This window comes from Alexandromys fortis, unplaced genomic scaffold (genome assembly GCF_014885135.2).
Source record: "Alexandromys fortis isolate MF-2015 unplaced genomic scaffold, M_Fortis_MF-2015_v1.1 scaffold_56, whole genome shotgun sequence".
NCBI lineage: Eukaryota > Metazoa > Chordata > Mammalia > Rodentia > Cricetidae > Alexandromys > Alexandromys fortis.
Genome location: NW_026067935.1, coordinates 338,914 through 355,679, shown reverse-complemented (window position 1 = coordinate 355,679; position 16,766 = coordinate 338,914). Strand labels below are relative to the sequence as shown.

General features: G+C 46.9%; 1 protein-coding gene across 1 annotated transcript in view; it reads left to right on the top strand.

The window, feature by feature from the left end:
* Caln1 (calneuron 1) overlaps positions 1-16,766 on the top strand; it is a gene marked incomplete at its 3' end in the record, with an annotated part of 294,119 nt that overhangs the window by 45,066 nt on the left and 232,287 nt on the right. Inside the window, exon 2 of the mRNA XM_050146631.1 lies at positions 5,709-5,898. Within this exon, the coding sequence (XP_050002588.1) occupies positions 5,780-5,898 (119 nt within the window). The remainder of the gene's footprint in view (positions 1-5,708; positions 5,899-16,766) is intronic.

Here is a 16,766-nt window from a genome sequence, read left to right as displayed (position 1 = left end):
TATATATGGGGTTATATATATATTTTTAAATTTAAAAGAAAAAATAAGGCAAAGAGAGGTTGAGAAAAACACCCAACATTCACTAGCCTCCAAAAGCATGTACACACATGTGCATACACACACGCAGCACACACACATGCACACACCCACAGTGATGGAGCTGGTGAAGTGCCTGAGGGGCAGACCCAATATAATGCCATTTGGAGGGGGTGCAGTTTAGAACAACACCCACTCATCCTGCACGACCAGCCAATGCATCCTGGGATGTTTTAGGTGCTTCAGGACGTGGGTGGATAACTTCTTGGAGCAAGCAACTAGAAAGGATGATAACGGGCACTCCGCCATTATCACAGAACTCAAACTTCAAGATTTGGGCACAAGCACCTGCTTCTCTTCCAGGAGATGTTACGGGAAGTTGACAGATGGACTTTTAGGATAAATCCTAGAGTGAATTGTCCTCAGAAACCTCATCAGGAAGTGAGGTCACTGGCCATTTTGGGGACAGAAACATTTTCATTAGGTCCCCCAAAAGTCCACTAGATTCCTCAGGGCTCAGGAGAAGCAGCTAGATAGATGGGGGAAGGGGGTGAGGGTTGATCTTCCATTCTTTCCAGAGACCTATGCTGGGTGTTTCCCTCGGTACTCATGGGCAGTTAGTCCTGGACTGTGAAGGGTGTCTTGGCTTTTACCATTCTTCTGTCTCCCTGTCTCTCCATCTGTCTAGGTCTCTGTTTCTGGCTCTCTCTGTTCTGGTTTAAATGAGAAATATACTACACAGGTTCATATGTTTGAACACTTGGCTCCTAGCTGGTACCACTATTTGGGAAGCTAACAGAACCTTTAGAAGGCAGAGCCTTCTTCATGAAGGAAGTACCTCACCAGGGGAAAGGGGTGGGACAGAATTGGGGGGTTTGATAACCTGATTCACTTCCTTTTCTCTCTCTGTGCTTCCTAAGAATGGTTTCAATGTGACCAGTCAGCTTCTTGCCCGTCTTAGTTAGGGTTTCTATTGCTGTGAAGAGACACCATGACCACGGCAACTCTTACAAAGGAAAACCTTTAATTCTGGTGGCTTATATTTTCAGAGGTTTAATCCATTATCATCTTGGTGGCATGCAGACAGACATGGTGCTGGAGAATGGCTGAGAGTCCTACATCTTGACCCCCAGGCAACAGGAAGTGGTTTGAGTCACTGGTTGTGGCTTGAGTATAGAAGAGACTTCAAAGTCCACTTCCACAGCGACACACTTCCTCCAACAAGGCCATACCCACCCCAGCAAAGCCACACTTCCTAATAGTGCCCCTCCCTATGAGATTGCAGGGGGAATGACATTCAAACTACCATATTGCTCCTGCCATGATGGGCCGTGCCCCTTGGGAACTGTGACCCAAAATAAACCCTTTGTCCTCTAAGTTATTTTGTCAGGGTATTTTATTTAAACAACAAAAAAGAAAGAAACAGAGAGCAGGTGCATGTGTATGCATGCACATACATGCATATGCAAATACACGATATGCAAATATGGCGTTCAGAGACCAGTCCTGGGTGGTATTCCTCAGGTTCTGTCTGCCCTGTGTGGTTTTTGCTTGTTTGTTTTGTTCTGTTTTTGAGACAGGGTGTCTCTATTATGTAGCTCTGACTGTTCTGGAGCTTGCTCTGTAGACTAAGCTGGCCTTGAACTCACAGACATTCACTTGCCTCTGCCTCCTGAGTGGCATAACTGAAATGTGTTTACCAACATGACTGACCCACCTTGTGTTTTTTTAATTGGCTAATTTATTTATTCTTTGTGTGTGCATATGTCCGAGAGAGAGAGAGAGAGAGAGAGAGAGAGAGAGAGAGAGAGAGAGTTTAAGTATGCATGCCATGGTTGGCATACATCGGGAGGTCAAAAGACAACCCTTGAGAATTGTTCTCTGCCACCTTGTGGGGGACTCAGGGTTGAACTCAGGTTGTCAGGCCCATATGCAAGCGTCTCTATTCTGAGAGCAATCTCATTGACCTGGCCTTGTTCTTTGAGGCAGGACCTCTCACCAACCCGAACTTCACCAAGTAGGTTACCAGCTGGCTCATGAAGCCCAGGGATCCTCCCATTTCTATTACCCCAGTTCTGGGGTTACCGGCATATGTTACCATGCCCCTCTTACATTGTTTGAACCGTGTATGTATGGGCTGTTTTCCTGTTTGGATGTGGATGCACTGTACTCACACAGTACCTTCTGTGCCTACGGAGGTCAGAAGAGGGTGGTGATCCCCTTGAACTGGAGTTAAAGTGATTGTTATCTACTATGTGGGTGCTGGGAATTGAACAGAGGTCTCTGGATGAGCTCTTAACTGTATTCTTAACTGCTAAGCCATCTCTCCAGCCCATGTCCAGCTTTTAAAATTTGGGTTCTTGAGGTCGAACCCAGGTCTTCATGCTTGTATGGCAAACACTGTGCTTACTGACCAAACCATCTCCCCAGGGCTGTGCTTGGAGCAGGCAGCAAGAGGGGAATTGTGAGGGCATGGCTTCGTCTGGAGGATTTTGCTGTCCTGGGCTCCCTGGCTTGGTGCTTCTGTGACATCTAAGGTCACCTGAGCTGCAGGAGCAATTGTTCCATATGGGGAACTGCCTCTTCTGAGGCCACGCTCGTGAGGACTCATGGGAAAACTCCAAGTCATTAAATGGATTGAGCTCGCAAGCCTGATGCCCGTGAGCTTGGACAGCCTTGCCAGAGAGCTCCGGGCTATTTTATGGCCAGGTCTGTGGCTCCATTATATTAACAGCCCTCTCCTGGTGGCCACCCTGCCTAGGGGAGCCTGACAGGGAAGGATTTTGCCTAAGGGAGCCAACTGGAAATCTTTGGAACTCTGTCCTTCCTACCACTCACAGCTCTTGTGGTGCTAGCTCTCCCTTGGCAACTAAAACCATATTTGAAAATAAAATGTCACTTTTAAAAAATGTCTACTGTCAGCACATGGAAAATTTGTTTTTCCTGCTGAACTTCACTAGACAACTAGAGGCGACGCAGAGAGTCTAGATGCATGCCTCGTGCATGCGTGGGGCGTGGGTGTCAGCCCACGGCAAGCAGTGAGTCACAGGGGCATAGGACTGTGACTCTCTGCAGGTGGGGACCACGTGTGCCGTGACGTCAGCTGTGGGGGCGCGGTGTGGGGGGTATCAGGGTACCTGACACGGGAAAGTCCGGTCTGAGGTGGCGTGGACATGACATGGGGTTCATTCCTAGGGCTCTTGTACGAGCGTGTGAGTGTGAAGCAAAGCACTGTTCTCCGACTGTGTGTGCAGAAATGGAGGCCGTTGGACGTATCTGGACACATGTGGGCATCTGAATTCCATCATGTCTGTGTGTGTGTGTCTGAAGAGCCGTGCCGGTGTGTGCTGTGACCATGTGTCTGATTCAGGATTGTTGTGTGTGCCTCTGGTGGGACACTATTCCTAGGGACACAAGTGTGAAAGTCTCTTCACTCCAGATGGGAGCTGATGACAGACCAAAGCAACCAAGCCACCGGAATCCAACCTAGTGAGCCAGTGAATATATTGCTTACGGGAGCGTGGGTGACTCACACAGCTGCATCAGTGAAAGCCAGCCTAGCATGGGTGATGACTCAGGAAAGCTGGGACCCGAAACTCATTGCACAATTGCGGGCAACTCAACAGGTTAGAGAGCCCCCTCTCCTCCGCGCTTCTAACTGCTTAAATAATTTGGAGAGGAAGAGGGAGGTGTATTCTTCCTGTTTTTGTGATGAAACACTCTGACCAAAACTTAAGAAAGCAAAGCGTTTATCCTGGCTTATACTTTCGGATTGCAGTTCATTATTAAATGAAACCAGGGCAATAATTTAAGCAGGAATGAGAAGCAAAAGCCATGGAGGGATGCTGGCTGCTGATTGCCCCAGTTTAACTAACTTTCATAGCCCAGGACCACCAACCCAGGGAATGGTGCTGCCCATGGTGGGCTTGGTCCTTCTGAAATCGATTAACAACCGAGATGATCTCCTAAATACACATCCACAGGTCAACCTCACCTGGGCAACCCCAACTAAAATTTCCTTCTTGAGTGACCCCAGGCTGTGTGAGGTTGAAAGTTAAAGCTAACTGGGATTGAACGGTCTTGTGAGCCTGCTAAGTTTCAGAGACTGCTTAAGACTTGTGGGTTGTTTACTTCCTGAGTCATAAGGAGCTTCTCTCCAGGAACTGGAGTATTTCATCCCAGAGGAACTTGTTATATAACACTGTGTTATGGCTTGTCTGTGAAGTTTGTCTCCAAAAGCTCACGTGTTCAAGGCTTCATTCCTAGGTAGCAGTGTTCAGAGGTGAAATTTTTTTTGGAGATGATCAAATTCTGAAGGCTTTCATTTCCTGAATGTATTAACTCAGTGATAGTGTCATAACCTGGTGACATTACTGGGGAGCAGTGTGCCTTTAAGGGGTGGCGATTAGCTGAAGAAGTACATCCCTAGGGATTGGTTTCTGAAAAATATGCCATATCTCTGGCCATTTCCTGCTTCTCTCCCTGCTTCCTGTCCACCATGGGGTAGGCAGCTTTGCTCTATCACCACCCGCCACTACAACAGGGCCAGAAGCAAAAAACTGAGCATCACAGACAGATGCCACAGAAGCCATGAGCCAGAATAAACCGTTCCTGCTTAGGTGGGTTTTCCCGAGCAATTACCAGTGGTGGAGCACATGACAAACGCAATGTCTATAGACCAGTGCCGGTGTAAGTGTGCATGTGTATGTGTGTGTGTGTGTGTGTGTGTGTGTGTGTGTGTGTGTGTCTGTGACCACGCACACCTTGTTTAGTAATCTAAACCTGCGAAGCTTCTTTCCAGAAAAGGCTTCCTGTAGACCCATCCTTAGGGATATTGCAGCCCAACCACTTAGTTATATCTCCAGCTCTTTCTTTGTCTAGAAATTATTGTTTTTTATTATTGCATATGTGCATGATGCCCCTATATGCATGCATGGTATGTGTGTGGGGGTGCATGCGAGCCTTGGAGCACAGGCAGGGGTCAAAGGACAACTCGGTGGAGGCAGTTCTTTCCCTGCACTGTGAACTCGAAGGCTTGAACTCAAGTAGCAGAGTCAGCGCCTTTATCTGCGGAACCATCTCGCCGCCCCCTTGTTTTACGTTTCAGTTTGAAACAGGGTCTCACTCTGTAGTTCCAGCTGGCCTTGAACTTACTGCTTACAGCCTCCCAGGAAGCTGGGATTTTGGCTATACTCCATCGAGCCTGGCAATAGTTTTGCTTTGACTGAGGAAGGCAAGGCTGGTAGGGATGGGATCCGGGGTCTGACGCACGTGGTGCAAGTGTCTGCCACTGAGCTCCACCCCTAATACCAGGGCTACATGTGAAGTGCTGGGCTTTTTTATAAGTAGCCCTCAAGTAGGTATCTGCTATTGTTCATTTCATATTGCTTAGGCAAAGCCCGAGGGCGTGAATGGAAAAGTACCTAGAAAGATTAAAGTTGTTCCCAGAGGCACAGATCTGTTTGTTATGTAATGCTCTCTGGTGACATTGAGTCTGTATTAATAACTAAACATCTGTCAGTACTATAATTACATTTCTTGGGCCACAGTTGTATCTCCCATTGTCCTGAGTAAACATGGAAGGGCAGGTGTGAATTATTTAGGCAACCGACTTTGAGTAAATAACCGCTCGGCGCTATTTCCGGCAGTAAGTTTCTGTCAACTCCTTGCAGAGTCTCAATGTCTTCGCTGATGTTCCTTTGATGTGCCCCCAAATCTCTGACCACGTCACTCTGGACCCCTGATGCGGCTGCCCGAGCAACCTGGAGATGGGAAGGCTGAGAATGAGACAAAGGGGGACCAAGAAAGCCCCGAAGGGGGAGAGGAGCCACGGAGAAGCCCAGCCCCTGACTTCCCCACCTGGCAAGTCTTCCCCCAACCCTAAATCCCTGGACCTAGTTTGCTTTGCCACTCCCAGGTAGGGGAGTGGGGTGGGGTCTGAGAGCTGTGATGCCTGGGGGGGGGGATCTATGAGAAGTCCACGGGGCGGGGGCTTCCTAAAGGATGAGCCTTCCAACAGGAGACAGAGTTTACGTGGATGCTGGAGGTGGTGGGTTTCCATGGACTCCATTCGAGATTCATGCTCAAGGCAAGAGGGTGTGGTTGCAAACTCAATGTCAATACTGGGCTTGAGAGAGTGTGAGCTGTCACGAAATAGGTGTAACTTGCAGAATGCAGAGCAAGTAACAGCATGGGAAAAATGTCCTTTACATAGGTCATTTTAATTAATTCTCAAAAAACATTCCCACGAGGATCTTTTAAATCACAAGGGTGTATGTGTGTGCGCGCGTGTGTGTGTGTGTGAAGAGTACTGGAGATTGAACCTAAGACCTTGTGGGTATTAGACTAGTGATGTGTAGATCCTCATAAGGGGATTTGAGGCAAGTGTTCTACAACTGAGCCACATCCAGCCCCTCACTGGGGGATTCTAGACAGGGGCTCTACCACTGAGCCACATCCAGTCCCTCACTGGGGGATTCTAGGCAGGGGCTCTATCATTGAGACACACCCCAGCCCCTCACTGGGGGATTCTAGGCAGGGGCTCTACCACTGAGCCACACCCCAGCCCCTCACTGGGGGATTCTAGGCAGGGGCTCTACCACTGAGCCACACCCCAGCCCCTCCCTGGGGGATTCTAGGCAGGGGCTCTACCACTGAGCCACACCCCAGCCCCTCACTGGGGGATTCTAGGCAGGTGTTCTGCCATGATACTATATTCCACGTCTTCTTTTTTTCTTACTTTGAGACATGGTTTTATTAAGTTGCTCAGCCTTGCCTTAAACCCACTCAGTAATCCAAATAGTCCTCGAACTTGGAATCTTTCTGCTTCCATCTCCCAAGTAGCTGGACTACTAGGTGTGCATCGCCAGGCTTAATTGTACAAGTGCATTTTTGCAAGAGAAAAAGTGTTAACAAACACTGAGTGACTGGCCTGAGCCCACACAAAGGAGAACTCAGAATTCCTACCCAAGTGTTGTATGAGGCCACTTGTTCATTTCCCAGCTGCCCAGACTCCTGAAATAATCACACAGAAACTATATTAATTAAATCACTGCTTGGCCTATTAGCTGTAACTTCTTATTTGCTAACTCTTATATCTTAATTTAACCCATCTCCATCTCCATTAATCTGTGCATCACCAGGAGGGCGTGGCCTACTAGCAAAGTTTCAGCAAGTCTGTCTCTGGCTGCAGCTCCATGGCTTCTCCCTGACTCTGTCTCCTTTCTCTCAGCATTCAGTTTAGTTTTTCCCACCTTGGCCCTTATCAGGCCAAGCCAGTTTTCTTTATTCATTAATGGCATTGCAACATACAGAGGAGAATTCCACATCACTCAAGTCCCTCTAAGGCCAGTTATGGGTCTACTTCCCCTCCTCCTCCTTCTTCTCTTTCCCTCTCCTTTCTCTTTCACCTCCTTTTCCACCACCCTATTACTCCCCCCTTCTCTCCCTCTTTCTCCACCTCCTTTTTAACCTCCTTCTCTGATTCTTCCTTTCTTTCTCCTGTTCCTGCTCCTTCCTCCACTCCTTCCTCTGTCCTCTTTCTTTCTGTTCCTCCTCACATTTCCCTGTGTATAGGAGAGGTCAGTCCAGGGTGTTACCAAGCCATCGAACTCCCTGGGTTTTGATCTTACTTGTTTTCTTTGCATTAGTGGTTTTGCATAGAAGGGAATTTTAGATCTCTGTGATACTGGCATCAAAGGTTAAATGATAAGTTCTTTAAATTGATCTATTCTGAGATGATCTCTCTAAGGCTGTTGGTCATGGAGTCTCTTGCATGCTCCATCCCAGCTCCTATTAGAGGTGGAAAGTGTTCATGCTTGGTGTCTGGGGGAGGTGGGAATATTTTTGGTGATGCAGTTCTTGACTTTTCATTATGCTTCCCCAGAACTGTGAATATGCAAGCACGGAGATCTCAGGCACAGGACATGACTAGGCTCTATCTAGATTCTGGACCTTCTCCCAGACAATTCAAGGTTTGAGATCTCAAGGGCAGGAGCTGATGAAACTCTTGGCCAAGAGCGTCTTGACATGCAGGACTTAGAACTCTGAACCAGAGGCCAGCTTATATCTATGAGTGGGCTCAGAATGGCTGCATGGGAAGTTTGGTCAGGTGTTTGACTACTTTTGCCATGGCTGTGGCAAACTCAACACAGAGCAACTTCAGGGAGAGACAATTATTTCGGTCCTAGTTTTGATTGAGGAGCTATGGCCCACCATGGTGGGGAAGGCATATTGGTAGACACTTAGGAAGAGAGCGAGATGAATGGGAGTGCTCACTTCACTCTCTTTCTTTTTATTCAGTCGGGGACCTCAATCTTTGGGATGGTGCAACCCGTAGATAAGTGGGGTTTCCCACCTTAAGTAATGCAAGTTCTTTCCTCCCCACCCTCTATCCTTTTTACATTTTTTTCTTTGTATTCCAGGCTGATATGAAACCCATGATCCTCCTGCCTCAGTCTCCTGAGTGCTGGACTTGCAGCTGTGTGCCGCCAAGGCCAATACTAAGCTGCTCTATTGAGATCTAAGCTGCAACCCTTTACAAAGGTGATGCCCGAAGAGCTAGCAGTCCTGACTTGTAAGGACCCTGGCTCCTTGGTTTGGAGGCTTAAAGAATGCTCTTCCATCTCTGTCCATGCTCTGGGATCTGGGGGAATCTGGGGATGCCTTTTCACTTCCATCTATGTTACTGTGATAAAGTACCGTGACCAAAAACTACTTAGAGGAAAGGGCTTTATTTCTGCTCACAATCCTAGGTTTATAGTTCATCTTTTTTGACACAGCAGTGATCTTCCAATAGGCACGGTACATCCACAGTCAAGAGCAGAGAAAAATGAATGCGAACATGATTCCTACATTCTTACACCATTCAGGACCTCGGCCTAGGGAATGGCGCTGCCCTCAGCAGGTTGGATCATCCCACAGCAATTAAGACAATCCCTCACAAACACGTTCACAGGCCAACTTGATCTAGCAAGTCTCTCATGCTGACTCCTTTCCCAGGCCATGTCAGGTTGTGTCAAGTTGACAAAGCAAACTGTCAGAGAATTGGTCTTGAGTGACTCCTGGGTGGTCAGTAGTGCAGTTGGATACCTCAAAAAAAATGGGACAGAGCCTCCCACTTAGTTTTGTCAAAACACAGCCAAGTAAACAGCTCCATTCTTCTGGGGTGGTGCTGCGGGCCAATCTGAAGGAAGCTGTTCTCTCTGGGGAGAAGTGAATGCGCACTATTGATATATAAGCTAAAAATAACCAATCTTCCAAACAAAGTGTTTTTAGTATTTTGAAATGAAAATGTGTAGACAAAGCAGGGATCTAGAATGTATGACTCATTAAATTGCCGACTCTCAAAGCAATGGAAATTCAAAGGGCATTTTTTCTCTCTCTCTCTCTGTTTCTCCCTCCCACCCCTGTTCTGAACAGTTTGGAGAATCTCTCCATAAACAGGTCCCACAAACTGCCCCGTGGCCTTATGTTCCTACTCAGCAAGAGGCGAAGGGAACTCAGCTTCTCCTTGCACCATTGCTCAGATGGCTTTGGTTCTTAGGTTGGTGTCAACCACCCAAGTAGCCCCTTGAAAAGGCCACCTGTCTTTCCTCTTGTGTCTCCCCTTCCCCCATGAGACCCCAGGCACTTCCATGGTCCCTATGCTAGGTTCTGCTCTCTTCCCCCAGTGTTTGCTCAGTGCTACTCAACTTATCAGACCTAAGAAGGCTGCTGCAGCATTGAGCATCTCTGAGGCAGCTGGTTTCAGGGGAGGGCGTGTAACACAAGGCGCTGTAGTAAGATGTGGCGGTGGGCTCTTTGGCTCATCCTTGGATTTTAATGGAAGGACTGGGTCTGGATATTGGAATTCTCTCTCCTTTCCCCCCTTCCTCCCTTCCTCCCTCCCTTCCTCCCTTCCTCCCTCCTTCTCTCTCTCCCTCCCTCCCATTTTCTCTTCCTCCCTCCTGCCCTTCCCCCTTTCTCTCTCTCTCTCCCTCTCTCTGTGTATGCGGCTGTGTAGGTCAGGGGACAAAGTCAAGTGTCATTACTCAGGAGCTTTCCCCTTGTTTTTTGAGACAGAATCTCTCACTTGCCTGTAGCCTGTTGGTTAGGCTGGGCTGGATGGCCAGTGAGCCCCCAGGAATCCTCTCATCTCTACCACCCTGCACTTGGATTGCGTGGCCATGCCACCACACCTGGCTTTTTCTGTGGGTGCTAGGGAGTCAAACTGTGATCTTCATGCTTGCAAGGCTCTAGGCACTTCACTGAGTGCCCTGTCTCAGCAATAACTAGCTAACTAGCTAGCTAACTAACTAACTAACTAACTAACCAACTAATTTTTGAGACAGGGGTCTAGTGTATCCGATGCTAATCTCAAATTTGCTGTGTGCTGCATAGCCAAGGCTGATCTCGAATTTCTGATCCTTTTACTGCTGTCTCTCAACTCCTGGGATTTCAAGTGTGCATTGCATAAACCATGCCTGCTTTAGGCTTAGGGTTAGCTTGGCTTATGGAGTTACTGGCTGTGGAACCCAGGGTGTTGTGCATCCCAGGCAAGCACTTTACTGACTGAGTTATCCTCCCAGCCCCGGAACACTGATGTTCTAGGTAAGAGTTTTCTAAAGCCTTATAGGAAATGCTAGTACTTAAAATAGAGGCAAAGACACTGATTGGAGCTGTGCGTGCGTGTGTGTGTGTGCGTGTGTGTGTGTGTGTGTGTGTGTGTTTGAGAAGGAGGACCCCCCCCTTCCCCGAGTGGGCCTGAGGGGCAGCAAGATGATTTGCTAGAGGTTTTGTTAGTTACTTTTGTGTAACTGAGACTGACATACTTATTATAGTAATGGTTTGGCTCATGGTTTTGGAGTATACTCTGGTTGCAGAACATGACAGCAGTTGGCGTTATTGTGTGACAACACGCGATATGTATGATAAACTTCAGTGTTAGATGAAGGGAAGTAAGAGATGAACACACGTGTTAGTAAGATAGAACAGTCAAAAAGATACATTGTGCTAAGACTCCTGATTCTCCACACCCTCCCCTTCAATAAGCACAAAGACCGGAGTTCAGATCCTCAGAACCCATGTAAAAAGTTGGGCATAATAGTGTTTTTCTATAAGCCATGTTTTGGGGAGTCTGAGACAGGAGGATCCCTGGGGCTAGCCTAGCCAAACTGGTGAGCTCCAGGTTCAGTGAGAGACCCTGTCTTACAAAAATAAGGTAGTATGCCATGCATGGTGGTGTACGGCTTTAATTCCCAAACTGGAGAGGCAGAAACAGGCAGATCTCTGTGAGTTTGAGACCAGCCTGCTCTACAGAGTGAGTTTCAGGACAACTGGGGCTATATAGAGAGCTTGTCTTGAAATCCAACCCCCCCAAAAAGGAAAAGACACCTGGCATAAACCTCTGGCCTCCACATGCACCTGCACACACATGTGCACTCATGCATACAAACACACACACAAATGAAAAAAATGATTTGTAAGTTCAGCTGAGCATGGTGGGTCATACCTGCAGTCCAAGCACCAGGAGGCTGTGGTAGAAGAAGGGTCATGATCTGAAGGCTATCCCGGACTACAGAGTAAGCACCTGTCTTACTTCGGTTCCTATGGTATAATATCTGGACTTAGCTCACAATTTCGAGTTGCAGTCCGTCATTGCGGAGGCAGTTACAGCAGTAGGGTATTGAAGCCGCCAGCCAGTCATATTCTTTATATGCACCGTCAAGAGTCATTGCTTACTGCTCAGCCAGTGTTTTCTACTTTTTTAAAAAATACAGTTCTAGGCTCACAAATATGGAATGTTGCCGCCCATATTCAAGGTGGGTCTTCTTACTTCAGAGATCCCAACGGAGAAAGTCCCTCACAGGTGTGCCCACAGGCCAGCCTCATCTAGACCATCCTTCATCGGGTCTCTCCTCACAGGGGATCCCAGGCTGTATCAAGGTGACAATGACAACTACCTGTCACAGACCCTATCTCAAACAAATGAGTAAACAACCATAGCCTCTCTTCTGGTGAGAGCTCACACACTCTTGTTCGTTTCGGGTGCCATTTGTCAGTGGGTCTGGATCTAGGTGGATGTTGAAGAGAAGAGTCGAATAAATGCTCTCCCATCATTTTACAAGCTCAGGAGGGAAATGGATTCATACTCAGAATAGAATTTATGTATCAGGGTGAGTCCAGGATCAAGGTGTGTGGTGATTTGAATGCACTTGGCCCCCATAAGCTCATAGAGAATGGTACTATACAGATATGTGGCCTTGTGGAAGTAAGTGTGCAGCCTTGTTGGAGCAAGTGTGCCACTGTGGGGTGGGCTTCGAGGTCTCTTTTCCTCAAGCTTCCCTCAGAGTGATTTTCAGACCATTTCTTATTGCCTGCAAGATGCAGAACTCTCAGCTCCTTCTCCAGCACTGCACCTGCCTGCAGGCTGCCGTGCTCCCCACCACGATGATAATGAACTGAACCTCTGAAACTGTAAGCAAGCCCCTGACCAATCAAATTTTCTCTTTGTAAGAGTTGCCGTGGTCATGGTCTCTTCACAACAGACAAGGTGTGTCTGGATCTCATTTAGGGATATAAATCTGTGTGTGTGTGTGTGCATGTGCGCACATGTGTATGCATGCTTGCATGTATGAGAACACATGTGTATTTGGGTGTGCATGCATGTGTGTGCATATGCCTACGCAGGCCAAAGGCCGATGTCAAGAATCCTCTCCCAACGCTCTTCCACCTTAGTCTTCGAGGCAGGGTCTCTTAATCAAACTTGGGGCTACTCATATCTCTAGTTTTGCAGACTAGTTTGCTCTGGGGATCTCGTGATAATCTTTTAAGGTTAGAATTATGGGCAGGATGCCACATCCGTGCAGAATTTATGTGGGTTCTGGGGATCTGAACTCTGGTCCTTGAGTGTGCATGGTAGGCCACCTCCCTGCCCCTCGTGGGTTCCCTTTCTGTTGTATAGTGACTTAGTTAATCAAGTCCCTGGTGTCTGCGGATGTCACCTCTCTCATTCCTTCTTGCTCTTTTACACCTGCCCTGTCACAAGCAACACTGCAATTACCATCTTTGTAAGTCTATCCTTATGAACTTGTGCTTATATACTAAAGATCAAATATTTGGGTAAAAACGTGTACCCTGGGGCTGGGGAGTTAGCTCAGTAAAATGCTTGCCATGCCAGCGTGAGAACCCGGATTAAATTTCCAATACTCGACCAAAGCTGGGTGTGGTGGTGCATGCTTGTAATAACACCAGTGTTAGAGCTATGTAGACAGGCAAATAGATCCCTGGGGCTCATTGGTCAGGCTCCTTAGTGAGCCCTGGGTCCAGGGAGAGACAATAACCACCACAGCAACAACCACAACAACCACCACCACCGCCACCACCACAGCAGCTGCCACAGTAATAAGAATAATAACAAGGTAAGACGGCTGGCAAGATGGTTCAGTGGGTAAAGGGGCTTGCTGCTAAGCCTGACGACCCTAGTTCAGTCCCAGGGTCACCCCATGGTAGAAAGAGAAGTGACTTGCGCTAGTTGTTGTCTGACCTCCACAGGAGCGCCATGACCAATTCACACACACAGTAAATAAATAATTGTAATTTAAAATTAAAAAGGTACATGCGAGAAGGGTGACACCTGTGGAGTGACGTCTGTGGTTGATATTTACATACGTGCGCTCACCCCCACACATGTGTGCATCCGCAGATGTGAACATGCACACATACTAGGACTACCACACACATGCACACACACACATGCACACACACACACACACATAACCCCTTCTTCTGCTCTGCAGAACAGTTGTCCGGGTTCATTGCAGGACAGGGCTTTTAAGGACAGGGGACACAGAAGTGGAGACGCGGGAGACTATCGAGAGGAAGCACTTGAAATCACTTGTTAATGGAGCTGATCTCAAAGGAAACAAAGCGGGAGCGTGCAGGGTCAAGAGCAACATCCTTGATGAAGAGCAGGACCACGAGTGCCTCCAAGGTGTAAGTCCTCAACTCCACAGAGCACACGATGGCTGGTCTTAGCCCAGGAATTACCCCTCTACCGCATCCTGGGTTCCGCGACCCAGGTTCATCAGTCTGTTCTTCACTTCTGTCCACTTTTTATTTTTTAGGGTTTTGTTTTGTTTTATTGAGACAAGGTTTCCCTGTACATTCATGGCTGCCCTGGAACTTCCTATTTAGATGGGGCTGATTTTGAAACCACAGAGATCCGCCCACCGCTGCCTTCCGAGTGCTGGGATTAGAGGTATGAGCCACTAAGCCTGACCTTCTGGTTCATACTCCTCTTCTTGGTCTTTGCCTTTCTTTTTTTATTTTATTGATATTTATTGAGCTCTACATTTTTCTCTGCTCCCCTCCCTGCCTCTCCCCACCCCCTTCAACCCTCCCCCAAGGTCCCCATGCTCCCAATTTACTCAGATCTTGTCTTCTTCTACTTTCAACTTCTCATGTAGATTAGATCTTTGTGAGTCTCTCTTAGTGTCCTTATTGTTGTCTAAGTACTCTGGGATTGTGGCTTGTAGGCTGGCTTTCTTTGCTTTATGTTTAAAAACCACCTATGACTGAGTACATGTGATAATTGTCTTTCTGTGTCTGGGTTACCTCACTCAAAACAATGTTTTCTAGCTCCATCCATTTTCCTGCAAAATTCCAGCTGTCATTATTTTTTTCTGCCGTGTAGTACTCCATTGTGTAAATGTACCACATTTTCTTTATTCATTCTTCGATTGAGGGGCATTTAGATTGTTTCCAGGTTCCGGTTATGACAAACAAAGCTGCTATGAACATAGTTGAACACATGTCCTCGTGGCACGATTGAGCATTCTTTGGATATATACCCAAAAGTGGCATTATTGGGTCTGGGTCTTGAGGAAAGTTGTTTCCTGATTTTCTGAGAAGTAGCCACCCTGACATCCAAAGGGGCTGTACCAGCTTGCAATCCTACCAGCAATGCAGAAGTGTTCCCTTTTCCCCACAACCTCTTCAGCACAAGTTGTTATCAGTGTTTTTGATCTTGGCCATTCTTTCAGGTGTAAGATGAAATCTCAGAGTTGTTTTGCTTTGCATTTCTCTGATGACTAAGGATGTTGATCATTTCCTTAAGTGTATTTCAGCTGTTTTGGATTCCTCTGTTGAGAGTTCTCTGTTTAGGTCTGTACTTCATTTTTTTTTTTATTGGATAATGTGATCTTTTGGTCTCCAATTTCTTGAGTTCTTTGTATATTTTGGAGATCAGACCTCTGTCTGATGTGGGGTCAGTGAAGATCTTTTCCCGTTCTGTAGGCTGTCGTTTTGTCTTGTTGACCGTGTCCTTTGCTTTACAGAAGCTTTTCAGTTTCAGAAGGTCCCATTTATTAATTGTTTCAGTGTCTTGCTACTGGGGTTCTATTTAGAAAGTGGGTCCCTGTGCCAATGTGTTCAAGTGTACTTGCCACTTTCTCTTCTAAAAAGTTCAGTGGGTCTGGCTTTATGTTAAGGTCTTTGATCCATTTGGACTTGAGTTTTGTGCATGGTGATCGATATGGGTCTATTTTCATTTTTCTACATTTTGATATCCAGTTATGCCAGCACTACTTGTTAAATATGCTTTCTTTTTTTCCCATTTGATATGTTTTGCTTCTTTATCAAAGATCAGGTGTTTGAAGATGTATGGATTAATATCCGGGTCTTCTATTCGGTTCCATTGGTCCTCCTGTCTGTTCTTATGCCAACACCAGGCTGTTTTCAGTACTGTAGCTCTGTAGTAGAGTTTGAAGTCAGGGATTGTGATGCCTCCAGAAGTTCTTTTATTGTACAGGATTGTTTTGGCTATCCTGGGTTTTTTGTTTTTCCAAATGAAGTTGAGTACCATTCTTTTGAGGTCTTTGAAGAATTTTGCTGGGATTTTGATGGGCATTTCTTAGATTAAAAAAATGTTTAAATGATGTGTATTTGTGGGGATGTCCCCATGAGGGCAGACGTATACTGAGGCTGGCAGAGGACCTTGGAGCTGAAGTTACGGCGGTGTGAGCTGTCTGATATGGGTGCTGGGAACTGAACTAGGTCCTCTGTCAGAGAAGCCAGCTTTCTTAACAACCGGGCCATTTCTCCAACTCCAATGCATTAAAAAAAATTTGTTCGATCCATTCTTTGATACTTTGATTTGTATTGATCATATTTTGATCATTATCAATTTCTACTTCCTATCCAGCCCCTTCCAGATGGCCCACCACACCCTCTTCCCAACTTCATGTCCTCTTTTTACAGTCCAGATAGTCTATTCCGTGCTGTCCTCTTGTGCATGGGTGTGTAGTCATCCACCAGAGCCTAATGGGGGTCAATTCCTGGAAGAAAATGGACGTACCCCAACCCCCGACATCTTGTAACTCCCAAAGCTCCTCCAGTAGGGCTAGGCTCCATGTCCATGCTGCAAAGTTGGTTGGCTTGCTCTTGTGTGGGTCTAATGCAGGCAACCACGCGGTTGGGAGTGTCTGTGTGCAATGGTCCCATGGTTTTAGAAGATGATTTTGCAGCAGCCGACTCTTATATTCTTCTTGAATGTCTTGTCTTACCTTAGCCTGTTACTGCTGCGATGTGGCTTCAGAGTTGGGTAGGTTCCTTTGAATAACATGGTGTTCGGAATGTGTGTTTCTGTATTTTCCTAACTGAACAGGGCTTAATTGATCCCATTACCCCTCGGAAGTGTGTGTGTGTATGTGTGTGTTCGTGTATGTGTGTGTGTGTGTGTGAGTGAGAGA